General features: G+C 45.3%; 1 protein-coding gene across 2 annotated transcripts in view; it reads right to left on the bottom strand.

Moving 5' to 3' along the window:
- Nucleotides 1-26,759, bottom strand: part of LOC147905582 (uncharacterized) — a 165,538-nt gene that overhangs the window by 32,243 nt on the left and 106,536 nt on the right. For both annotated transcript variants that reach the window (XM_087373481.1, XM_087373492.1), the window contains exons 5-6: nucleotides 22,227-22,329; nucleotides 1,186-1,314 (exon numbers count right to left, since the gene is read on the bottom strand). In XM_087373481.1, the coding sequence (XP_087229607.1) occupies nucleotides 1,186-1,314; nucleotides 22,227-22,329 (232 nt within the window). The remainder of the gene's footprint in view (nucleotides 1-1,185; nucleotides 1,315-22,226; nucleotides 22,330-26,759) is intronic.

Below are 26,759 nucleotides of genomic sequence, written 5' to 3'. Positions count from 1 at the left end.
AAACCTTAAATATGTGTGAGCAGAAATGCAGCACTACCAAGAACTGGAAAAGAGATGGCAAGCATGCATGCATGACCGCCAAGAGTTAGTAAAAGAATTCCAACTAGAGAGATACGGTTAGAAACTGGCATGTGCAAGTCAAAACCTTAAATGTGTGTGAGCAGAAATGCAGCACTACCAAGAACTGGAAAAGACATGGCAAGCATGCATGCATGACCACCAAGAGTTAGTAAAAGAATTCCAACTAGAGAGAGACAGTTAGAAACTTGCATGTGCCAAAATGCTCATGAAGTATTTAACATTAGCACATGACAAGCTTGATGTCCTCTCTGCTCAGAAAGAACATAACAGAGGAAGGTCTAAGATTTATGCTTGGTCTCAAGAAGAAAATGAGAAACTTGTTGATGCTCTAGCCTTGTTCAAGCTAGATCATAGAAAACAAGAAGCAGCTCTCATTTTTTCATTGTAAGAAGGTGCAAAGTGTAACAACAAGTTGACATCCAATCCGAGGAAATCCAAGGAAGTATCGTCTTAAATGGGGGTTGCAAAAAGACAAGCATATCTCAGCAACCTTGGAAGAAAAAGATTGGCGCCTTTCAAATTCATGTGCGGGCTATTACAAGTCGTCATACCAAGAGACAACTATAATGCCATGGGAGTGACAGATCACCAAGTAGAAAGGGCTTGGTGGATGACGGCAAGATGAAAAGGATAGTGGCACTCAGACGTTCATGGACAAAAGACTTGAGGAAAATGCAACTTGAACACAAGCAAGAAAGAATGGAGCACCTGTTTGAAAACTAAGAGGACAGGGAAAGGGCTGTCTAGAGATATGGAAAGGTCCACATTAAAGACGAATTACAATCCAAGCACAATGTGTTTAAAGGTATCCATATGGCAGTCCAGATCTCCAAAGGCATCCTACCATCAAAAAGACAAACTTCGGATGTACATAAGTAGGGATATTATTTCCTACATAAAGAAGTGTGAAATCCTCTTTCATTCACACCTATGAGGAATTGCCAAGGCGCCTAATGTGAAAGAAAACAGTGCTAGACACCATAATTGCTGACTAATTCTATATGAGCTGTCAAGAATGCCTACAAATAATTATAAATATAACTATTAAAGTATAAGGTACTGAGCTGCAAAAGTAAAACAAATGAATGCCATGAAATATTGTACCTTTGGCCATGCAGAAGGCAGAAACTCCAAGACCATCTTAGCAGCCTTTATCCCAAATGCGTTATGGCGAGCCAAATTTAGCAATGAACACATGTACTCACTATGAAATCTCATAAAATACCGAACAGCCTGCATAGACAAAAACAAAACAGAAGGCTTGTGAATAGGATTATTGATTTATTTGACCCCCATATAGCCATAGTTACAGAAATGCAGAATTGTTATGGCATAGGCTATACATGCATGAGTAAAAGCTCTTCTTTGAACATTACGTGAACAAAAGCTAGGACCTTCTCTTTTTTTTTTGTGTGCGCACAAAACGACCACATCTCATTAATCTTCGAGAAAGGTTCACAACCCAGCCATTCACTAGGACGCAATGTAGACCATACCCTTGCAGTACGCTACAAAGGTTCTCAGGATATGAACCCATGAGCAGCCGCAACCATTCATAGAAAAAAAATGAATGCATTAGCCAGATTACTGAAAGTAACTTTGCTGAAAAGGAGCACAAAGAGGATTGTTTGTTTGGAAACACTCTTGTAAAGTAGAGTGCTTATTAGGATATGCATGTATGCACACATACAGGCATGTGTGCACCTGCGTGCATGTCTGAATGTGGGTAATAAATGTGATTGCAAGTGCGTTAGTGTATGGGCATGTGTGCAGCTATCCATATGGGTGTGAGGTGTCATTTGCTCATTGTCAATACCTTTTTAAGCTTAAAAATAGATCAAAACATGAATGGTTTTTGACAACAATAATACATCAAAATGAATTATCCCCCATATGTTGAAACTCCACAAGAGTGCCTCTCGACCCGACAAGAGCAGATTTCTTTCCTATGCAGCGTTTACTGTTGCTTGGCTCTGCCAAATTTATGCACTATGCCCCCTGATTTTGATTAACCTTGATCAATAATGATGCTTGCCCACCTAAGACAGGGGGCTTGAAAATTCAACACCAACCCACCAGCAATCTAGGCCTCCAATCACCAAGACAATTGATTCATGTTATACCTAAAGCAGAGGAAGAGAAATACATATTTAAATTCCTATAAAGAAGGGCAAGGGAAGAATCCTCCTCTAATGGCACTATGTTATGAGGGTATAGGCACCTACCATAACATCGTTGGAGGAGGGATTCCCCCCTATTTGCCCCGCTTGGTGGTCTCCCTCCTACACCAGAGAAATATGTGGGTGATAGGAGCGTAAAGGTCATCGAAGGGTGGCTTCCCAAAAGGGACGAGGTGTTTACCATATGTGAAGCCCACAATGATATAATGATGATTCAAGAAGCCACACATGTTCATGGAATCTGCACATCGGTGGTGGATGAAGCAGCCATTAAATAAAGTGACTCCAATTACTTGGAAACTTTAAAATGGAGTTCCAAAACCCTTTTCTGCCTCTAGATGAAGTTTCTAGAGCCTGGGACGAGTATCAATATTTTAGGCAAAGAAACTTATCAGTAGCATAGTATGCTAATAAATTTCAAGAGATGGTTATGAATATCTCTGAATCTTTACCTCAATTTGTTTAAGAAAATTCATATATGGCTCGAGAGAAATATAGAGAAAGAAATAAATAAATGAAGTCTATTAATGTCCACGGAAGACCAATAGGTCTATGGGACAGCATAGAACCAACTAATACATCAGTTCCACATGGCAGCTCCAATAGAGTACAAAAGCATCTCTATTTATTTAGAGTAGCTACATCTAATGAATCATAAAAACATATAATCAGCCATACATCAATTTAAGCCTGAGAGTCTTTTGGTTTGGATTTGAATTCTTTGATAATTGCATGTCTCTTGGAGTGTTTGATATTAGTTGCTATCTCATCATCATCCTTCCATTCAATGTTGGGCATGGCTACTTTGACCTGTGCTAAAGTTTCACCAAAAGAGTCCTCATCTTTGTACTAGTTTTCAGGAAGTCCTCATATCCGAATCCTCACCAAGTTTGCACGTCTGGCTTCATGCTCCTTAATCTCTTCTTGAATGTCAGTTTGACTTGCCTTTGTCTCAACTTCCACACTTGAATGAAGTCTTTAACTGTGGAGACTAGTTGAGGAGTGGGGAGGGAAGCCTTACATGACTTCATAACTTCATCTATAGTTGCCTGCTTGCCAGGCCCTTCCAAAAACTGAAGTTTAGCTGTCACGGCTGCCAATTGCATCTTGAAGTCACGAACCTCTTGCTATAAGTAAAAGATCTACTCATGGTGGCCAATGATAGGCCGATTTAAACCTCCTTTATAGTATGTATATGCATACGGGGAAGGCGTCTTAGCTGCAACTATGGAGTACTGTACTCGATTAGGCCACTCCATGCTGGCCATATCTACAGGACCCTAAGCTAACTAACCCTCGAACTGGGCTAGAGATTGGGAGAGAGAGTGTAGGCAACACGTAGGAGGAAGGAGGTGGGAGTAGATAGGATTAGATGTCACATCAAAAAGTGTACAATGAGGGGTGGATGGGGACTTATATAGTCCCTCACATTTCCCACCTAAAAGGCCTCTAAAGGGCCTCTAAATTAGCCCTTTTCCCCCCTTCATTACAGCAAAGGGCATGCTAGGGCCCTTGCTGAGTACTAATCTAGGCTAGCAAAATCATAATCAATCAATCAATCAAGTACAAACTCAATCAAGTCAATCTCGGAGCTAGGACTCAGGAGTGCAGTTTTGAGCTCTTGTAGCAACTTTAAGACGATACAATTTTTTCACGTTCCCTTAGCACTCTCTAAGCAAGCATTTTCTGAGCACTCTTGTAGCACTTTCTAGAACTGTTTCACACTTTTCCAGCACTTTCTGCCACATTTTGGCTATGTTTAGAACCTCTTAACAGTACTAAGCACTTATTTTAGGCTTCTTGGCACTTTTTTGCACTTGTAGAATCTTCTCAGCACTCTCCTGGTACTCTTTAGCACTTTTCATAATCTTGTAAGCACTGTTTGAGCACTTGTTTGCACTTTCTAGCAAGTTTTCTAGTGCTTGAGCATGTTTGGGCACTTTGTAGCACTCTTTAGCACTTTCAAGCACCTTTCAGCCACTTTTTAGCACATTTTGGGCATCTTTCTAGTACTTTGCCGACGCTTATTCCCACCTTCTGACATGTTTCAGCAATCTCTGGACAATTGTTCCTACTTTCTGGAACTTTTTAGCACTCATCAGAACTTCTTAACAACAGCAAGCAATTGCTCATCACTCTTCAGCTCCCTTAGCAGTGAGCACTCCCTTTTGGGCAACAACTGCTCAAAACATTTTGGACACTTCTTATGAGTCTTTAGCACTATTATCTGTGCATTGTTATCCACACTATATATATGTGTATATATATATATATAGAGAGAGAGAGAGAGAGAAAAGAAAGAAATTTCATTACAGTCTTTGGAAGACCGATGGGTCTATGAGACTGAAAGAAAACCTGATACAAATCATAGTAAGGGTGGAGCTACTGAAACGAGCATCATCACCCGTGTTGAATCTTAAGTCTGATCATACATAATCAAATACATCTGGATGTAACAATGAAAAGAAAAGGACTGGAGCGGAGCGGAATCCTCCATATGTCATGTCACCCTGGCTGGTGCATAGTCGGTGATGGGACGCTGGTGCCCGTCAAGGGGTGCTGTGCGTCTCGGTCTCCTAGACGAGGCTCGACACAAGACCAGAGCAACCATGACTCCCGTGGGACGTATCTCGGGTCTAAACAATGACGAGAGGTTCCCCAGAGTGATCTGTGCGTTCCCTTCATGTCTCGTGTGTTGTGCTGCGATCGTCGGGTCAGGGTCTCTATCACGTCTGTGGCTAGAGACTGGACGAATGTCACTCGATGGTAAGAACTCTGTGATCCAGCTCTGAGAGGTCTTTGATGATGTGGCCAAGCGCCGTCGCCTGAGTAAGTACTCTCTGTGTCAGACCCCCTCGTGAATGAAGGCCGCGAGGCATCTCTGATCTGGGTAGGTGAGGAATCTGGAAAGGAGCCCGGAGCCGTCTCTGAAGGGGCAGTGGTAGCGGCCTCGGATCTCGTAGTACACTGGGCACCTGAAAATAAAATGCTTCTCCGACTCAACCTCCTGACAGTCGCACAATATGCATAAGCGATGCTCCCTAGGAATCCCCTCTGCTCTGCCGCTCTCTATGCAGAGGCGGTGTGATGATACCCGAAATTGTCCGATGGAGATCCGTAGTGAGTGAGGCATATGAAGCTCAATGTACCCCGGTGGTGTGATGAATCCCTTCTCCGAAATACAAAGACAGTAATCTCTATAGAAACTCAGCTTCACTGGAAGCTCCCTCGGCTCCAACCAGGTCCTAAAGGTGTGTAGCTGCAGGAGATCCTCTCGAATGACCTGGTTGGTGTGTGGCTTGATCGGGATGGTGGGTGGGAGTACTGGAGGTGCATCTAAATTGTACTGAAAAGGAGGTATCTTATCAATGTGGAACCCTAGTCTCACAAACCATCTGTGAGTCTGCGCATACCAGCATCGCTCATCTCCCTCTGCTACCAACCTCATGGAGGAATCGAGAGCCAACCATGGCAACCTCTGTCTCCCTGATGTGCAGTCCCCATATGATCTAACCCGGTGTAGATATGTGATGGTCTGAAAGGCTGCCTCTAGCTGGAGTGGAGAAGCACCAAACTCGACCTGAATGATGTGATGTGGTACAGACAGTTTCCCCTGGATCATCCGTGAGAGCATGAGGATCTGCAGGCGCTCCACCCATGTCCACTCTATCTCTGACATGTCAGGCCCCCAACAAGGGTTGCCATACATACCGGCTGGTCAGACCAAGGAGTTGAAGAGGCCCGAACTTCATGATGAGACCAGCGATGTAGGCCAGACTGAGCAGGGGACACGCCTCATTGGCTCGACTAGAGAGACAATACTTCCACTCCCACTTCCAGGACCCTTGGACCAAGGAGCAGGGGATACGCCTCACTAGCTCGGCTAGAGAGACAATACTTCCACTCCCACTTCCAGGACCCTCGGACCAAGGTGTCGAAACTCCTTGGTCCGAGGGTTTCGACTCCTTGGTCCGAGGGTCCTGGAAGTGGGAGTGAAAGTATTGTCTCTCTAGCTGAGCAAGTGAGGCGTATCCCCTGCTCAGTCTGGCCTGCATCATTGGTCTCATCGTGAAGATCGGGCCGGAGAAGATAACCCCCAAGTAAGTGTATAAGGATATGATCTCAACTGGTGACCCACCAAAAGTAAAAGTAAACTGCTTCCGTTGCATGTTTGCTCGAGAGGTGTTAAAGATCATGACCTTGGTCTTACCAAGGTTGACCTCCAAATCATGGGATAAACAAAAAGCCTGCAGTGCATCCAGGTGTCGCTGGAGCCTCTCGAGTGTGGACGACAAGAGTGCCACGTCATTAGCATAAAGAAGAATCTTGATGATGATCTCGACAAGTGAGCAACCGGTCCCTCCGAACACCCCCATGAAAGTCTCAAGCTCATCAATGGAGAGGCTAAACAGGGTCGGTGATAAGGGACAACTCTGTTTGACCCCTATGGTACTCAAGATCTCATTTCTCCAACCTGCGCCTATCCGAACGCCTGTCCGAACTCGGCCTGAGACTCTCTCATACAGTGCCATGACTGCCCAAATGATCTCTTGATCAAATCCCAGTGTCTGTAGGCGTGTGATGAAACGAGCTCGAGGTACTGTGTCAACCTTTGCGAAAATCCACAAAGCAGCAATATACCCTCTCCTTCTGTAATCTGGCCTCCTCAATGACACTCCTGGGTGTATGTGATCCATAGTCCCATGGTCTCGCCTGAAACCGGCCTGACCCTCTGCTCTGAGCCCTCTCATCTCTACGAATAGGTTGACCGACGCATCCAATACAGCTGCATAGATCTTGGACATCACATGTCCAATCATGATAGTCCTGTAGTTACTCAGGTCCATGGGATCCCATGCCTTGTGGATGGGGGTGATGGTGTTGAATGTCCAAGTGCGGGGGAAGCCAAGGCAAACAGCGTCATTGAATAGATTTGCTAGAATCGAGGCTAACGTGTTGATCCCATATGTCATTAATTGAGTGCATAGCCCCTCATGATCCTTAGCTCGACCATTGTGTGCAGTTTCAATGTCGCATCCTTGACTCCCCCTCTGGTGAACAATGTGTAGGTGGTGGGGTGAGGTGTGTGTATAAGACGTGGAGTCAGTTGGTGTGGGACATCATAAAGATGGTGTGCATACGTGTGCCAGACTCTTGTGTTGGTAAGGGGTGATGGAGACCTACGCTCAGGGAATCTCTGCCAAAAATCCTTAGAGTTGTTTCTGTACAAGATGTGCAATAGCTCCTCGTTTCAACAAAGAAATGCCTACTTCTTCCGACGTACGAGATGTCAGTACTTGCGTATCGTGTCTGGTGTGTTCGAGAGGTGACATCTGGTTTCAAGTCAGAGCTATCGGCGATAAGCCTTGCACTCCGCATTGTACCAATTGTTGCAGGGTACAGAATCAAGAGGTGGTGGTCTAGTGGACTGTGTGGTGTGGGGAAAGATTTGGAGGGTAGCCTCGTGGAGTGTGCGACTAATCAGGGCAGAACAGACCTCAATGAGTGGTATGTGATTGATGTAGGTTAGGAGTCTATTTAGGCGTCCAGAGTAGGCCGTTGAGAGGCTGTGATCAAAGTGTATGTCATGGTAGGTGTCGTGCTTCCTATGTGGTGTGTGTGGTGTGGGTGGGGTGGCGATAGTGAAGAATAGGTATGTGGGATCAGCTCCTGAAGGCAGTGGTGCTACGGTGAAGTCGGTGATACATGAAGTGAAGGTAGGGGATCCGATGATGTAATCTACTACACTAGTGTCCCCCTCGTGTGGGAAGCAAGTAAAACCACCTGAGGAGGGCCATAGGTCAACCCGTTGTAGATGATGAGATCATGCATCTTGCCCAGATCAAGGAGCGCGTGTCCATATGGTGTAACAGGCCCGTGTCGGTCCTGGTCATACCTACTCTGTCTAGGTCCATGTCTGTAGCATGATAGAGTCGTCTCGGAAGTCCAGGAGTGGTGCCTGGCGCGTGCTCGTCCTGGTGTTGAGGTCTCCAACAAGGAGAACTTTCCCACGGGCTAAAAGGTCTAGGATATCCTGATGTAAGGGTGCATATGGCAATGTCTCACCCTCCTCTCGTGCCACTCTAGTGAAGTGGGATGTGTCTGGCGGGAAGTAGCATATTGCTATGAAAAGATCACAGGTGCCTGTGCATCGGATCTGGATCCACATGAATCGGGAGTGTGCGTCCTTCCTCTCAATGGAGATGGCTCCAGCGAGGGAAGACTTGTACAATACTGCAACCCCACCTGATCCTCAGGCTCCTCCTGTGTCCCTTGTCTCATCCCCGAAGGCTGACTCCCATGTGTAGCCATTGACTATCGGTAGTGGTTGCTCTAGGCTCTGGTGTGTCTCCGTGTAAAAGATTGTCTCGTCCTGTATAAGACTCCGAGAAGTTTCCTAGGTTTGACCATAAGGTACCATTACAGTTCCAAATGGTGCAGTCTAGGGTCTCGGAAACCTGAGTCTCATAGGCTCCATCCCCCTAGGGGGTACGGGTGGGAGCCCGACGGGTGCCGCTCAACAACCTGCCATCTTGGACCACGGTCCATTTCCCCTCCTTGCGGGCAACATCCCATCTCTTCGTCCATGGACAAGGTGGGATGCTCTCGTAGAGCGGCTCGGCATCGGAGTGTCGCTAGTCGAGCATGTGAATCTCTGAAGCGAATGACTAGGGACTGCTCTCCGTTGGGATCTCTCCCAACACGCCATGCCCCCTCTATGCCATGGTCGGGGATCCCCATGGAGGTGGTCACAAAGGTGATCGCCTCCTCCTTGGGCGTCGTAGTGGTGCTGGTGCTATCTCGTGTGATTCCTCGTATTCGGATGTTGAGGACCTTCGAAGCCCTCTACTGTTGCTCCTATATGGCAGCTGAAACGGTTGCCTTTGTGGGCTCCCGTTTTGCCACGTCCACCCATCTAGTCGTCTTTGCTACAACCGACTGTATCGTGGCTATCTGTGCCTCCATCTCTATAACTGGGGTCTCTCCAGGCGCTGCTCTGAGGGTTCCGAGCTTCTCTCGAAGCTATGTGATGTCATGTCTGAGTCCCTGGATAAGGGTGCCCTGCTCGTGTATAATGCGGGCCTGCTCCTGGGTGTATTAGGCCTGCTTCTGGGTATAATGTGTCAGCTCTGCCAATAGGGAGTCTCAAGCATCTGGTGGGGACCTAAGATGTCCTCGTCCAGGTGGGAACTGGATCTCGAGAGGGGTTGGAATGAAGGTGGGCTGCTGAGGTTGTGCTGAGGGTGGGCACAGCATGATTAGGACGGGGGAGTGGTATGTAGGAGTAGCGAGGCCGCTAACCCCCGCTACCCCCCCCCACTACCCCTCCGCCACCCCCCCGCTACCCCCTCGCTACCCCTCCGTACCCCCTCGCTACCCCTCCGCTACCCCCCCTCCCCCCCCAAAAAAACCCCCTCGTTGCTCCAATCTTCTCCAGCTTGCTCCTTCGGTTCAGCCTCCAGCTGCACAGTTCCAGCCTCTAGTCCTTGGCCATTTTCGCCATCAGTTCAAGATAGGATACCATGCAGCAAAGGTGTGACTTGGACAGCAGCAGTGCAGGGCAGTGCCAAGGCTGTTTCAGCAGTTCCTTTCAGTAGTATATACCTCAGCATTCCATCTTTCAGTTCGCTTCAGCTCTCTTATTCTCAGCCCATTCACATCTAAATTCACACCTCTCGTAGCACCTACTCTTAGGGCTCTCTCGCCGTCTTCTCTCTGCTACCCTTGTGCTACCCCCTCGCTACCCCCCACTACCCCCTCCGCTACCCCCTCGCTACCCTTCCGCTACCCCCTCGCTACCCCCCCGCTACCCCCTCCACTACCCCCTGCTACCCCCTCGCTACCCCCATCTGCTACCCCCCGCTACCCCCTCGTTTCTACCCTCGCTACCCCTCCGTACCCCCTCGCTACCCCTCCACTACCCCCCGCTACCCCCTCCGCTACCCCCCCACTACCCCTCCGCTACCCCCCTGTTACCCCCTTGTTGCTACCCTCGCTACCACTCCGTACGCTACCCCCCCCCCCCCCAACCCCCCCTCGCTTTAAAAAAAAATAAAAATAAAAACCCCTGCTCGCAGCTCCGATCCCTTTTTTTTTTTTGGGTTCTTCTTCAACAGCTCCGACCTCGTGCAATCCCTTCTTTGCTCGCTGCTGCCTCCCCCGTAATGAAGGGAACAGGGGGATGAGGATAGGAGACTAGGTGGGAGACCCTTTGGTCCAAATTTGCATATGCGTGGAGATGGGGAAGGGGAACAGTGACAAGGCGAAAACACAGAAGCAACTCAGTTTGGACGACGTCAACAAATGCAGCAACCGGAGCAGTTTGACAGTGGACAGCACCAGAGCCCAGAAGAAAGGGGCCCACCCAAAGCCCATGCCGCTCACCACATCCTCGACCTCTATGGTTACCACCACTATTTCACCACCATCATCTGTCTCATCATCTACGCCACCTCTCTCCTCCCCCTCTCCTGCATCATCATCACAGGTCTCCTCTCACTGGCCACGGCTCCACAATACTTTCCCCTCGTATCATCTCTACCTCTCAATTAGCCACCGCGAGGGGGTACGGAGGGGTAGTGAGGGTAGCAACGAGGGGGTAGCGGGGGGGTAGCGGAGTGGTACAACCTCTAGCCCGGTGGTTGAAATAACAACCATCATACTTCTATGCCATATAAATCCATATGTAACTCTATCACTTCGAATGTTAGACCAAATTCTATTTCAGAAATTTTACATAGAGTCAACTCAATTATGCCCGATTCATCTTAAGATATAATAATATCATTGAGTCAATGGTTTTTGTCATAAAATAATGTACTTCATCACTTCTTAGAATGTTTTCATCTTCAATATATAATAACTTCATGTAGTGAATAGTTTATGTGCATCTTCGGGATATTAATTAAGGTGTTGCTATTCTTGTACAAGGTGACGTCCCATGACGGACGGGTAGGCAACAATGGTGAAACCTGGAACTAACTGGATGTCGGTAATGTTATCACTCTACAGCCAAGTATTTTTTGTCCAGTTGTGTGCTCCTGATTCTTATGAAACTATTTTATCATTTTATACAAATTGCAACACATTGTCACGAATAGGCTCCTCTAAGCCAATTGGCGCAGATTCACGACACTGTGACTTAGATTCACTGCAGGCTGCACTTGACAAAGACGATTGGGCAAAAGCTTCTTTGCTTTTGGGTTTGACGACATTGCTGATAAGGGGCTGTAGGAGTACACTAAAATGCAAGAAAATTCATGTAGACCCGCTGAGGGATCCTTGATCTTGCAATAGCAAGGAAGTTCAGCAGAAGCGGAAGAATGTCAGCATTGCACATAGGGAAGAAGGTGCATGAATGCAGGCGTTGAGGAGAAAAGTTCAAAGCCATCATAGCAAAGATCTTACTTTGCAATTGCTGAATGAAGACTTTGCTAGATGTAATTGTTTGCAGATTTGCAGCAGAAGAAAGCAAAGGGGGCATTGTGTATCATTGACAGCCCAAAAGTTATGAAGAAAGACCTCGTCCCAGCCAAGCAAACTAGGAGTACGACACCATCCCAGCCTGATGCACCCATTGCTAAGCCACAAGCTTGCAAGAAATTGTGGAGGTGCACTATTCTGTGTACTAAAAGACAGCCAGGGAATGCAATCCCATCTTATTTTGTAATGGTCAAGTGAATAAAATTTCAAAACAAAATTGTGAGCCAATTTTTTTCTGTTATTCTTGACTCGCTTCTACATGGAGTCAAGTATTACAATTGTAAATGTTTAATCCAGCAATTTGCATACGAGGAAAACAAAGAGCCCCATTTAAGTCCATTCCTGTTTGGAGGGCTCATTAGAAATATGTTTCCCTCTTATGCACTTGAATCGTATGTAAACTTGAATACATAAACGGATCTTTGAATCCCACATGCCAAACATTTGTATTCATGGATCTTAGAATACGTGTACACTTAGTATATATGAATGTATACAGATGTTTTAATACATCTAATGTATGATGCTACATTAATATAAGTGCTTTCAATTTTTCTTCATTATTTGTACTGAAGTACTCAAAACCAGCATAGTGGTTGCAACCAACATGGTGGCTGCAACCAACACAATCAGCACAGTAGTTGCAACCAACACAATGACTTTTATTTCATCCACTGTGCTGGTCGCTATAAAGAGTACTTAAAAACCTATGCATTCAAAAATGGTCACTCTCGTTGGCCTATGCAACCAGCACGATGGTTGTTATTGCAACCACCGAGTAGGTTAAATGCAATAAGGGCATTGCCTCTCCCCCCCCCTCCCCCTCCTCTCTCTCTCTCTCTCTCTCACCCCACCAGCCGCTCACCTCACCTTTGCCCAGATTTGTACTCTCATAGCAGGAGGCAGAGTCGATGGACAGGTTTCCAGTATTATTTTGGTTCTCAGACTCCGTGACACCTGGACTTGTATCTTTGCATTGACATATTGTGCTCATCCCCCCCATTTTGCACCCGGGGGCGGTTTCCTTGCATCTAGTTTACTCTGTATTTAGGCTCAGATTTGACATTATGTACTTTCACTTGCATTATATTGCGTAGCACTTAGATGATATTCGACGATGCCTCTTCTTTGGGGCACGTTGATTTTGTGCTATCTTGTATGCAGAGTTCTTGATGTCCCATGGGCCCATTTTGGCCTCTAGTGGACAATAATACACTTTCTTTCTTTCTTTCTTTCTCTTTGTGGATATCCCCAATTTCATAAGACGCAAATCAAAATTAACTAGCATAATTGCAGTAAACATAACCAATATAGTGGTGGCAACCAGCACGGTGGTTGTTAGTTCAGAAAATACAAATTTGATGTAACAATTTTGTTATTTCATAAGACTTATCAAGTGGAATGCCTTCCTTGATGAGTTTTCTTTTGGTAATGATTGCTCCGATTGAGGTTTGACTTTAAATATAATGGATTGTGTGCATGATGTGTATCCTTCATCCTAGTGACTGGCATTACAAAAAGAAAATCAAACATTTTGTAAAGAAGGTTCAAGTCTGTGTCCAAGTTAATATTCAGTAAACATTCAATATCTCACATCACAAATATTTCTAAAATGATACGTTACCAAAATGATAACAAGATAACACGAAGTTCTTGTTACAAACCAAAATAGACTAACTTGTCAAAGATGCACTGTGATGAACTCAAGATCCATATACTACAGCAACTCAATAGGGCTGGGGGTCGGTGGCAGGGGGGATTTGAGGGCTCCAAGGGCTCCACGGTGGGTTGGTGGGGGGGATCCAAGAATTAGTTTGTGCCCATGAACTTGAATCATGCACTCTATCAACTCAATGGCCTCCTCTACAATGTCAATATCACTCTTTCCCTGGTCCTTTGGAACCATGTCGGAATCATGTAGAGTGGAAACAAGGTATGACTAGGGAGAAGTGCCTAATCTACTTCACCGTTCTTAATCGACCCCTATTGATGGTAGATTGCCTCCAACTGCATCATCAGTTGTGTTTTGGTGGAGCCATGTCTAATGACATTGCCGGTGCATGCCTCCAATCACGCCATATTGTTGGTACAGTAACTTGAATCACACTTTCAGTTGTGCTTTGGTAGAGACCCTTGCAGCCATGTCTAAACAGAGAAGATTAGATGTCAGTCATTGCTATGACTTAAATTCAAATAGGATTCCTCTCGAGGCTATAACAAAAATTGTAAAAAAAGTTAAAGAACACTGAAGTAATCTGAGACATGGGATAGAGGGAGATGAATGTTGGACATATCATAGCCAAAGAGTGTGGTGATGTGATGTGTTGGTGTGTAGTACTAGGAGTTCTAGTACTAGTTCATGTGTGTGAGTCATGTGTGAGTGCCACGTGCCATTATGTGACTTATCCCATATGCACTTAGTGCTAGTGTGTGAGTGAGTAGCCTATATAAAGCTTGTACTTCACTTGTCATGTCATACTTGATGAATGAAACATATCCTTTGATTATGTCTTCATTATGTATCATTTCCTCACACCCTAGCCTTCTCGCTCCTCTCTCCACCATGTTTCTACAATGGTATCAGGGCAGATTCACCATCCCATAGCTGCCACATCATCCTAGCCCTAACCCTAATCCAGTTTTAGCCTCCATTTCTATAGACGCCTCGGCCCTACTCTATTTTGCCTCAGCCCTGCCTCATTCTACTTTTTTCTGCCGCCATTAGTTTCTGTTTTCTGCCTCCTCCATACCCAGCCAGCGCTACATCTCCTGCTGCCTCCTTTGTTGCCCTCATGCGAGTGTTTTAGATGCCCATTTTCCTCTCCTTGATTGCTGGTCGGCAGCTCGTGCAAGCTGCACCTACGTGTGTGGAGGTTTAGGCAGCTTTGGTGCCCCTGAAAGCTAGCTGGTCGGCACTTCCTTCAGCACACTTCTGCACGTGAGGGTTCCCAGGGTTATTTCAAAGTCTTCTAACTCCCAAGACAACCTCATCTTGCTGCTGTTGTTATTCGACCACCTGTGAGCATTTTGTGCAGCACTTCGAGGCCTTTGGAGGCACTTCCGACCTGTTTTGAGCTTGTTGCTGCATAACCGCCTTCAATAGAGGCATTTCCGAGCTGCTTTGAGGCCTTCAACACATCTCCATCAGCTGTCTTCTACTTCAGATAGCTGCTACAGCATTTTGGAGTGCTCTTGTGAGCCATTTTGAGAGGTTTGGACATGTTGCATCATTCCATTGCACATTTCGAGGCTTATTTTGGCCGTTTTCTGATTCGGGTTCACATTTGGAGCATTACTACACATTTATATTTGCTCTTTTGCACACGAGAAGATTGCTGCCCTGTTTTGAAGACCAAGACTATATATACCTAGATGAATCCAATAACATTTCTTTGTTGGGTCTTCATTTCTTCCTCTCTGCCCACCTTCACGAATGTCTTTGCCATCATGACTTCGTCGTCTTCTACTTCCTTGCTTGTGGAGAAGTTCAAGTGGGAAGGTTTTCCCACATGTCATGCCAAAATGCAGCTGCTCCTTATGCGTGAAGGAGTTTGGGATGCTGTTGAGGATGACTAGGTTGAGTTACTTGAACAGCAACACCAAAGGATTTGGAAGCAACAGATTGCTAAGGCCATTGCCCTCATTGGTCTTTCCTTAGCCAACTCTCTCATCCATCATGTGGATTTTAAGTCGACAGCTAACCTCGAGACCTTGTTTGGTAATAAAATCACCAACTCTAAAGTCTTTCTAAAGCTCAAGGTTTATGATTTGAAAATGGAAGAGAGTGATGAGTTGAGTGATTATCTAGCCCGGTTTCAATCTCTTGTTCAACAACTCTCAAGTTTGAAAAGTGTGCCCAATGATGAAGATAAAATGGCTGTCCTTATGAAGAGTATGCATGGAATTTCTCACTTTGAGAAAACTCACGAAGTCCTTCGTCTTGCCACTACCACGTTTAATGATATGGCAGCACTCCTCATTGAGAAGGATTGTCGCAATAACAAACCGGCTCTTGCCTCTCCTAGTGATCAAACATTTGCTTCCATAAGAAAATGGAAGACCAACAAGAACATTATTTGCAGGTTTTGCAAGAGAAAAGGACGCATTGAAGCCCGTTGCTTCAAGACAAAGGATCATGAACAAGACAAGCATCATGCCAATCTCCTGGCTGAAGAACATCTGAACCTGAAGAGCCCCCTGAGGAGCTACAGCAGAGGTTCACGGCCTCTCTCTTGAGGACGAGGATCCTTTCGACCAGGGTTGGGCTTCCTAGGCCCCTATGCTATGTGTGTTTGTGTTGAGTCGATAAAGGTTCTCAGCTTTGAGTTGTCCCTCTAAAATTGAATGTATTTGGAGTCAATAAGAGGTACTCTACCATCGGTTGTCCCCCTAAAATGGATGTATTGTCTTTTGCTTTGATTTGATGGTATTGACCACCCAGTTCAGTGTAAGGGGGGGTGATGAGTGATGGTTCTCCCTTGCCGGTCGCAAGCTAACTGAGTAGTTATTATCACACAGGAGGTGTTGGATAGTTGGACTTGCTCTTTGCAATATTGCAGTGGAGGGGGGATCGGTCTACTCTTGCTTGTTGGGTCTCGCACTCTTTGATTTGAAGGGGGGTGTTGGAGATATCATAGCCAAAGAGTGTGGTGATGTGATGTGTTGTGTACAGTACTAGGAGTTCTAGTACTAGTTCATGTGTGAGTCATGTGTGAGTGTCACTATGGGACTTATCCCATGTGCACTTGGCTAGTGTGTGAGTGAGTAGCCTATGTGAGGCTTGTACTTCACTTGTCATATCATACTTGATAAATGAAAGGTACCCTTTCATTATGTCTTCATTTATGTATCCTTTCCTCACATCCTAACCTTCTCTCTCCACCATGTTTCTAGGAATGACTAGAACATTTCAAGACAATAAGGAGCTCATGCAACCAAGAATAAGGCAAAAGGTAGAGGGGCGAGAGGAGGAGATAAGAGATGGCAGGCTGAAGGGTTTAAAGCGGGAGAGAAGGAGAGAGAGGAGGGGTGGGAGCGATGGAAACCCAAAGATGTCCCGCTCCCGCAGCAATTGACCTCCTTCATATCTAATGGGATGCAGCACAAAGCAATTCAAGCATGCGACGAGGAGAGGGGTAGGAACATGGTGGTGAGATTTTACTTGTTCAGTTTGCTGTATTTCTGCACAAAGGATTGACTAGCTCTAGGCATACCTTAGGGCCCACTGCAAAAAAAAAGTCTCCACGCCTAGTGGATTGGTGCACTAATATAGTAACCAATGTACGCCTAAGCTACTCCTTTAGACCTAAGCAAGTCATTGCCGATGCAAGGCATAGACCTCACCTATTAGGAGAGAAAGCCACTAAAAAGCAAATGTGTGTTCCATGTGTGATCCACGGCTCCTTCCCCTATTCCCCCAACCGCTCTTCCATCATCATGAACATCTGATCCCTTATCATCAAATCAAATAGAAGGGGGTTCCATGACTCATGCTTTGTGGAAGCACAGCTCCAAGAAATCCTAATCTACCCTATCATAGGCTTTTTCGAAGTCCAAGAGAAGAATGGCTGGTTTCTGTCCGCTTTGCATGGCCCACTCAGAAACTTCCCAAAAAGAGAAAATATAATAAAAGATGCTTCTGCCATGAACAAATCCCGCTTGCATATCATGGATAAGATTTGGAAGTATGGATTTTATTGCAAGTGCCCAATAATGTGATAGGTCTCCACTATGACACTAAATTTATGAACCCCCCTTTAGGGATTAGATGTACTAGACCCTCTGTAAGTAAGTCAGGCATCTCACCAGAGTCTCAAACACCATGCAAGGCTGAGATGATGTGATTCCCAATCATATACCAAAGGGTTAGGAAAAAAGAGGATGTAAGCCTGTCTGAACCTGGGCACTTCCCCTTATGGAGGGTAAGAAGCGTAGACTTGAGCTCTATGTTGGTGAAAGGTGAATAAAGAGAGACTCTCAGTTCTAGTTTCACCAACATAGGAATACACTACCATATGACTTGTCTGGCATCATCTATGGCCTCGCTATCAGGATCCGCTAAGAGAAGGGAGGCATAAAAATATGTAGCTACGCGCATGATGGCATCTGGATCTCACTGCAAAACTCCATCTGAGTCAATAAACACTCTCTACTATGCCTGGGCCCATGAGTAGAGGAGAAATGCTTATTGACTCTACTTCCCATCTGGATCCAGAAGGACTCTTGTGCATGAAAGGCATACTCTGCTCTCGGATCCAACAAAATCTGTTGCTGAGGCCTTGCTGCAAAGAAGCGCTCCTGAATCCAAGCATCATGAGGCCTCTTTCGCTCTTCCCTTTGCAAGGTTGCCAACTCTTGGCAAACGCCAATCTCTCCTCTAAGAATCTCACGTCTCTTGGTACCAGCAACCAAATGGTAAAAGTCACTAATATTGGAGAAGACTATTGCCATATGTGAAGGAGAGGACACTGCACCCTGCATGTGAGAAACCCAGATCTACAAAGTTGCCTCTGTGTGGTCTTCCTCTGCATAAAGGGCGTCGGGAATCCTAATACTGACAAAACGTCCTCTCAAGTGCAGCTCTGAAACCATCAACACTACCAAAAAGTGATCCGAAGTGGAAACCCCAGGTGTAATGCATATTGATCCTCCTTTATCATCAATATAAAACCGGTCAATCCATGCATTGATAGGCATCTGCGACCTCCTATTTGACCAAGAAAATGGAAGTGACTATAACTGAGTGTGAAAGGCAACATCAAGCCAAACATCTCTACCACTGAAACTGAAAAGGAATGCATCCCAAGCTGCCCTCTCTAAAGAGTGGATGCCGCCCTCTCTGTTTTCTTTTTTATGTGAGGGTAACTTCACCATGTTAAAGTCCCCTCCAATGACCCAAGAATCTGCTATATGGGAGCCTAGGAGAGCAACTCCTTCCAAAACAGAACACGATCATCTCTATTATTGGGGGCGTAGAGATTGCGGAATCCAACCTTCCGTCCCCAAATCAAAAAAAGAATCCATTGAGCTCTAGAGGAAAGGATAACTCCATGTCCAACCAACAAGGGAAAAAAAGTCCAAATTTGAAATGTATGTATCTCCCCTAGTGCCTAAAGCAGGTGATTAAAATGTGCGACCCGATAGTAATCTACCTAACTTTGTGCAATCTCTAGCATCCAATTTGTGCTCCTAAATGAATAAGACATCAATGGAGCCACCAGTAGCACCTCGATAGAGTTGATTTTGGATTAGCTGTCTACGGCGGCAATGAGGGATGCCACCAAGGCCCTGTATGTTCCAACTAACAATCCTCATTAACGGGAGGATGTAGCATGGAACATCTTACCCGACCTAGTGGCGGAAACAAACCCCTCAATGGGAAAAAACCTCCTGTTCAACGAGTGAGACAGGGGGACGACCATTTTCCGAGCGAATTCTTCCGACCGTCTGAGCTAAGGGGAAAAAAAAAAGCTTGCGACTATGTAAATATATGGCGAAAATGGATTGGAAGAAAACATAGTTTCACTTAGAAATATGCAAAGTATTATAGCAATGCCTATTTTATACACAAATCTTTACATGAATCTTTGGGAATGGGGAGTAACATAATGGGATGGCTTTTGAAGAAACCCACATGTAGAGTAGACTTCTCTATGAAAATTCCCTTATGATCCTTTTTACAACTTTTACTTAATAAGGGGTGACATTGAAAACCTATCTTCAGGAAAGTGTTACGTCCTTCTTGAGCGGCTGCAACTCCTCTTCTAAAAATGTAACTGTTTTCGCGGCCGTGGAAGCGGAGTAGGATCGGTTGAGTGGAAATCCATCGCCAATCAAGGTGAGAAGGCTGATTCGAGCACAAATAAGCTCCGTCCGACCCAAAAGTGCTGTGGGACGAAGATAATTGGCGGAGATGGGTATGTTAAAGAGAAGGGAGGAGAGGTAGAGTGAAGAGAGAGGCAAGGAGGGGGTGGGGCTGAGGGAGAGAGAGAGGGAGGGGCTCAGAGAGAGAAGGAGACGGGCGGAAGAAGGCGCTAAGAGAGAGAGGGAATGGGAGGGGCTAAGAGAGAGAGGGGGAGGGACTGAGAGAGAGAGAGGGAGAGAGGAGGAAGAAGGGGGCAAGGGAGGGGCAAGGGAGGGAGCGGGAACGGGATAGGATAGAGGGAGCGGGAACGGGGCAGGATAGAGGGCAGGGGGCAAGGGAGAGGGACGCAAGGGGCGTGGAAGGGGACGGGTAGAGGACAATAAGGAGCGGGGAGAGGAGGCGGGGAGGGGGAGGGGGAGGGGGGCAGGGGAGGAGGGGTGGGCTGAGAAGGCGAGGGAGGGGAGGTGGGTTGAGAGGGGAGGGGGCGGGTTGAGAGGGAGATGGAGAGAGGGCATGGAAGGGGGAGGGAGGGAGGGAGGGGCTGAGGGAGAGGGAGGGGGAGGGGCTGAGGGAGGGGGCAGCAACGGTTAGGGAGGAGCAGCAGCTCACCGATTGTGGACTTGAATCAGTGTCTGCATGGGTTACTTAATTTTGAAGCTGACTCCCTCAAAGTACTAGATATACAACCAAAAGAGCTTGGCATAGCGAGAGACTCAAAGGATGCACCACAAGTCACAAGATACGGCCGACACCTTACTAGACATGGGAGCATTGCATGACCTTCACAGATGGCCATTATCCGGCAGGTTCACATGATTTCCACATGGAGGGGGAACAAGTATAGTGGGTTACTCCTGATGGACACCCCATCCTTTGTGTCACATGTACATAATCTCACTCCCTCCCTACTTGGTGCCGACGAATCCTATTTGGAGATCATTATATCGACCACCATGCTAACTAGAGGATGAGACCCGCCGGCCCCCACCTGTGTTCAGATACACTTTGACCATACCCTTGATACAGTCTATATGCACCCCCATCCATGACAGGTAGTTGACCCACTACTCGATAGGGACTTCTCTTTGAGGGTAAGCCACCCAATCCCCCATAACATATCTAGGCGCCTGGCACACGTATGTGACCTCAATGTACAACATCCCGATTGAGGCACCACTCGATATGCCATCTCTGCCCAAGCCCACCAAAGCCATCCTATTCATTGCACAGAATGTGCGAGTTGTGATATGCCGACTCTACAACCAAAGAGCCCAAGACCATGAGGGGCTACGGATTGAGCACTTTGCACATGGGCATGAGATCTTGGTGTAGATGTTCAACCATGTAGTATGCCATGGCTTCCCCCCTACTTTGAGTACCCCCACCATTGTGCCGATACACAAAGCAGGGGACCCCATGAACACCGGGAACTACCGCGCCCTCATGATTGGCCACACACTAGCCAAGATCTATGGATTGGTACTAGAGAGGAAGATTAGCTCTTACATAGAGGCACATGGGCAGTGATCTTTGCGATATGCTGGTTTCCGGAAGCAGCATTTCACTTTTGACGATATCTTTACCCTACAGGCCATAGTTGAGGAGTCAAGATCGAGATCCCAGAAAGTCTATGTATGCTTTGTAGACTTTTAGAAGGCCTTTGGCACAGTCCTACCAGCCCACATGATCAGGAGACTCCAAGAGATGGAGAGCGATAAGCCTATATGAGTCGAGCAAAGAGAAAGTATAGGCCCCTAGAGGCCTGTCAGATTGGATTGAGAGCACGACTGGAGTGAAGCAAGGATACCCCCTCTCACCAACATCTTTGGGCTCTACATTCATGAGATCAAGACTTTCATTAATCACCTAGGAGGGGAGGGATCCTTGCTCGCTGATCTGATGATACAGAGAATGATCCAAATGCAAGATTATCATGGAGATAGTCTTTTGAATTCTGCAGCCTCCCTCACCAGATTGGTGTTTCTTGGTTACAGAGAATGATCCAAATGCAAGATTATCATGGAGATAGTCTTTTGAATTCTGCGGCCTCCCTCACCAGATTGGTGTTTCTTGATCAGGGTCCCACAATGAAAATGCTGTGATTTTGGAGACATGATTCTGATTGAAAAGACTTCAATACTCCATCGTGGCTTGGTTTTGATCAAGTCTGTTGACTCAAACCTCCACATTGCAAAAATCATTGGATTGAGTTTTCTAGTTTGATTGTCCTGCTTGTAAGGTTTGCTTGCAATTCTGATTGCTGACTGTTCTCACTCAAGCCCATTGGCACGTGGTAAACTTCTACCCCTATTTTGATTTAACAAAAATAACCACTTTGTCAAGATTGAGGGATGATCCATTATCAATCATCAAATGTTGTCTAAATTCAAATTCATATAAATGTTTAAAGATCTTTGTTAAGGTATTTTCTTTTTGTTTTGTAAGGGTTAGAAGGCATATGGCATGGAAGGAACTAAGGCTTGCCTTCACATTGCAGAAATACCAGCATAGCCATTCCAACACAAATCCACCCAATTCGCATGTTATATATGATATAGAAACCAGATCAGATGGAATTCAAGTTAATAATTGATATAATCAACAAGGGTAAAGCATACCTGTGCTCTCCACCATCGTCGATCTGATGCCTTATGATGGACAAGCAATTTCCCATCTACTTGTGTGGTTGGTTGCATGAGTTCCCAAGGCTTTCCCCAACACCTATACACAAGAAAAGGCAGTGCATACTAAGCAAGTAACTAAAGCACTGTAGAGCTTGAAATGAAATTTGACTGCAGCCAAAAGTACATGTCAGAATCATGCAAAGGCTAATCAGAAAGAAGATGATTCCATGCCCATTTGCTTTATCTGAAAAGATTCATAATGTTTTCCTTTGCAGAGAAAAATTCTTTTAGTGGTGTGCATCAAAGAAAAAGTACAAAGATGTGAAATCCTGGTGCTATTAGAATGTAGATATTAACCTTTTCCACGGATCAAAATTAACGTGGTTGTGTGCATCAAGAAAGTACAGAAATGTCCCACCTTGAAGCCATGGGGGACCCAGGACACCAAATCTAGATATCCATATCCATGTATGCACACTTGTAGAGTGAATAATTGTACTTGAAAAATTCAGTAGTCAGCTTTCATAGCACCTTCGCACTAACAGAGGAAATTTGGCTTAAACCAGGAAAAGGACTAAGAATAGTCCAAAATTATGCTGCAGCAGAAGTATCTCTCCCGATTTCAAGGATACTTAAGCAGCGTGGTGGCTATCCTGCAAAGCAGCTACAACAAGAAAGCAAGGAAAAGGTGAACTTGGGAAGTGGAGCATTATGTGCTGCTCTGAAGCTGGAGCAATGCCCAAGTGAGAATCCTTCTCAAAGGACACAATGTTCTAAACGGCAGCCGCTTTGAATAGGAATAAATCCAATCTGTCTCCTATGTGTCTCCTTGACTTCAGCTGTTTCCGGTTTCTTCCCTTTCAGCAAACGAACAATCATGAAATATTTTACTCGGAAGCAGAATTCCCACCCTTTCTTACTTATATACATTTGCCCCATACGAACTTTGTAATGCACGATTCAAAGACTTCTTGCAATATTTGCACCAGCCTCTCTCTGGTTCTTGCAAAATGCCTCTTCTGTGAGTTGCAGAGGGAGAGAGAGAGCAGAGTGTGAGAGCAGGAGAGCAAGAAGGTAGTAGAGAGCTGAAAGCAATAGTTGCAATAGAAGAGTGTGTTACAACTGAAGAGTGTGATAGATTTTGTCTAAGTGACAAAACCTTATCCTTCACTAACCGTAGTTCGTGAACTAACTGTGGTTAGGGGGAAAAACCTCTATATGAGGGAAAAGTGCCCCTAACCTACTTATTACATTACATTGGTCACAGCTAAATTATAACAATAATTCTAACACCCCCCTACAATGCCAATGTCATGTACAAGGAAATGATCAATCACCAAAAGGAGATAAGTTCAGGGCACTGCGAAATGCCTCAAACTTTTCACGTGGAAGTGCTTTGGTGAAAATGTATGCAACATTGTCATGTGTTGATACATAGATCATACTGATCTCTCCTGCATGCAACTTCTCTCTGACGTAGTGATAGTGAACCTCAATGTGCTTCATGCGAGCATGAAACACAGGATTCTTTGCCACTGCAATAGCACTCCGACTATCAGTGAGAATTGGAGAAGGACCCTCCAATGAAAGATGAAGATCAGCAAATAAACGACGCAGCCAAACACATTCAACTGTCGCTGTGAAAGCTGCCCTATACTCAGTTTCACATCAGGAGGTAGCCACTGTAGACTGTTTCTTGCTTAGCCAAGAAATACAAGCTTTGGCCAAAAAGAAACAATTGCCACTTGTGGATTGCCTAGTGTCATAGTCTCCAACCCAATCTGAGTCACTGTAGGCATGCATCTGCAAGTCACCCCCCCTGGGAAACATCAAGCCAAAAGACTTGGTACCTTGAAAGTAACGGCAGATGCGTTTTACAGCCTGCCAATGCAGTCCTTGGGCTGTGCATATATCTGGTCACCTGAGAAACTGCAAACTCAATATCAGGTCGTGTATTGCAGAGATAAATGAGGCATCCAATAGCCTGGCTGTAGAGTGTGACATCAATTGATTCACGTGCATCATGCATTGTAAGCTTCAGCCCCGGCTCCATGGGAGTAACTATGGGCTTACAATCCTACATGTTGAATCTGTCAAAGAGTTTCTACACATACATGGATTGAGACATAGCGATGCCACTTTTCTCTTAAGTGAACTGGATCCCCAAATAAAAGTGTAGTAGCCATAAATCTGACATGTCAAAAGTGGTTTGCAATTCAGCTTTAAAATCTTCAATATTATCCTCATTTGACCCTGTGAGCAGTAAGTCATCTACATAAAGAATGATGACTAAAATATCCCCCCTATCCTTCTTGATGTAGAGGGTGCTCTCAGTTGGACTATTGTGCAGCCCCTTGCTGGTCAGAAAGGCATGAATTTTGGAATACCATGCACGTGGGGCTTGTTTCAGCCCATACAAAGCTTTATTCAGCTTGCATACTTGAAGTGCATTTCCTGAAATTTCAAAGCCCGGAGGTTGTTTGACATAAACCTCTTCCAACAAGTCTCCATTAAGGAAAGCTGTTTTAATGTCCAACTGATGAACATTCCATTCAAAGTTTGCAACCATGGCTATAACTGACCGGATGGTTGTCATTCTGGATGTAGAAGCAAAAGTCTCCTCATAGTCTATGCCCTTTTTTTGAGCATATCCTTTTGCAACCAGCCTTGCCTTGTACTGATCAACAGACCCATTTGGCTTTCTTTTGACTTTGAAAACCCACCATGTACCTATGGCATGTTTGCCTGGTGGCAAATCGACAACTTCCCATGTCTGATTTTTCTGAATGGACTGCAATTCATCGTGCATGGCATTCATCCAATGCACTTTATCCTGTGCCTCTTCAAATGTCTCAGGCTCCTCCTCATCAAGAAGAGTACCTGCATAAGCTGATTCAACTGAAAGTGCTCCTCCCCCATGCCTTACTGCACTCCAAGTTCTGCGAGGTAATGAAGCATCAATTTTACTCTCCCTAAGAGTTTGTAACAGCCAATTTGGAACTGTTTTTGCTGCATGTATATTTGCAATTTCTTGCTGAACAACCTCTTCCACTGCTTGTGGAGGTGGTAAGACATCCTGTGGCTGAATCAGAGCATGTGGAGGTATCTGTAAATTGTGATTTGCATCAAATATATCAGCAGGGGAACCCAAGGCAATGGGTAGTAATCCCTCAAAGACATCATCGGAAGAAGTAGGCATATTAAATTCAGCTTGAGTGTGAGCTGAATTTTCTGAAAATATAACATCTCTACTGACAATAATCTTGTGTGTGACAGGATTGTAGAGACGGTAGCCCTTGCTCTCTGCACTGTACCCAACAAAAATGCATTTGATTGCCTTATCAGACAACTTATGCCGAAACTCAATGGGCACATGAGCATATGCAAGGCATCCAAAAACACGAAAATGATCCACAGAAGGCTTTCTCCTTTGCCAAACTTCATAGGGAGTCTTGGTCTTAAAGCTTTTGTGGGAGCCCGATTCAAAACATAATTGGCACACATGAAACCTTCAAGCCAAAATTTGTGAGGCAATTTTTTGCTTTTTAGCATGCATCTATCCATCTCCATAACAGTATGATTTTTCCTCTCAGCTTTGCCATTTTGCTGAGGTGTTAGCCTCACTGTAACCTGATGTGCAATGCCCTTGTCTTTTAAAAATGCATCAAAATCTGCAGACAAATACTCCCCTCCTCTACCTGTGCGTAATGTCTATATCTTGAGTCCTGATTCATTTTCAACCATGGCTGCAAAGTGTTTGAAAACCATAAACACTTCTTATTTGCGTTTCAACCCATAAACCCAAGTGTAGTTGGAGTAGTCATCTATAAAAGTGACTAAGTAAAGATGACCACCCAATGATGGAGTCCTCATGGGACCACAGACATCACTATGAATAAGCTGTAATTTTCGAACAGCTTTTACTAATCCATCCTTCTTGAAAGGAAATCTGTGCATTTTACCAAGAATGCACCCTTCACAGGCATGTGGAGGAGGTGTTTCAAGAGGAGGCAATGCATTAACCATAGCATGTTTTTGAAGTGTCATCAAGCTGCCATAATGCATGTGTCCATATCTGGCATGCCATAACTCCACATTCTACATAGCAGCAGTAGGAGTGGAAACTACAAGAGCATGTGCTGGTCTTTTCTCATAATGTCAAGCTGAAAAAGACCACGTAACAAAGTGTCAGACAATCTCAAGGCATAGTCATTTTCTCTGTCATGGATTGCACACTTGTCATCTTCAAAAATGACCTGAAATCCAGCTCTGTTAAGAGTGGACACTGAAAGTAGATCTTTTGTGATACCAGGTACATATGAGACATCAGAAAATTTTGAATGTTGAGCCATCAATGGCTATAAGTTTAACTTCTCCTGTACCATGAACTGAATAGGAGGAGTTGTTGGCACATGTGATCTTTTTACCAACGGGAGGTGGATGCAGAGATGTGAAAAGACACTTCTTGGAAGTGATATGCTTTGAGGCACCGCTATCAAAATACCATGTATTTTGTGTCTCATTGAC

The sequence above is a fragment of the Dipteris shenzhenensis genome, chromosome 1, assembly GCF_047967505.1.
Source record: "Dipteris shenzhenensis isolate YYH24624 ecotype China chromosome 1, Dip_SZ_1.0, whole genome shotgun sequence".
NCBI classification, from domain to species: Eukaryota; Viridiplantae; Streptophyta; class Polypodiopsida; order Gleicheniales; family Dipteridaceae; genus Dipteris; species Dipteris shenzhenensis.
The sequence above is the reverse complement of the archived record's forward strand: the minus strand, read 5'-3'. Positions and strand labels throughout refer to the sequence as shown.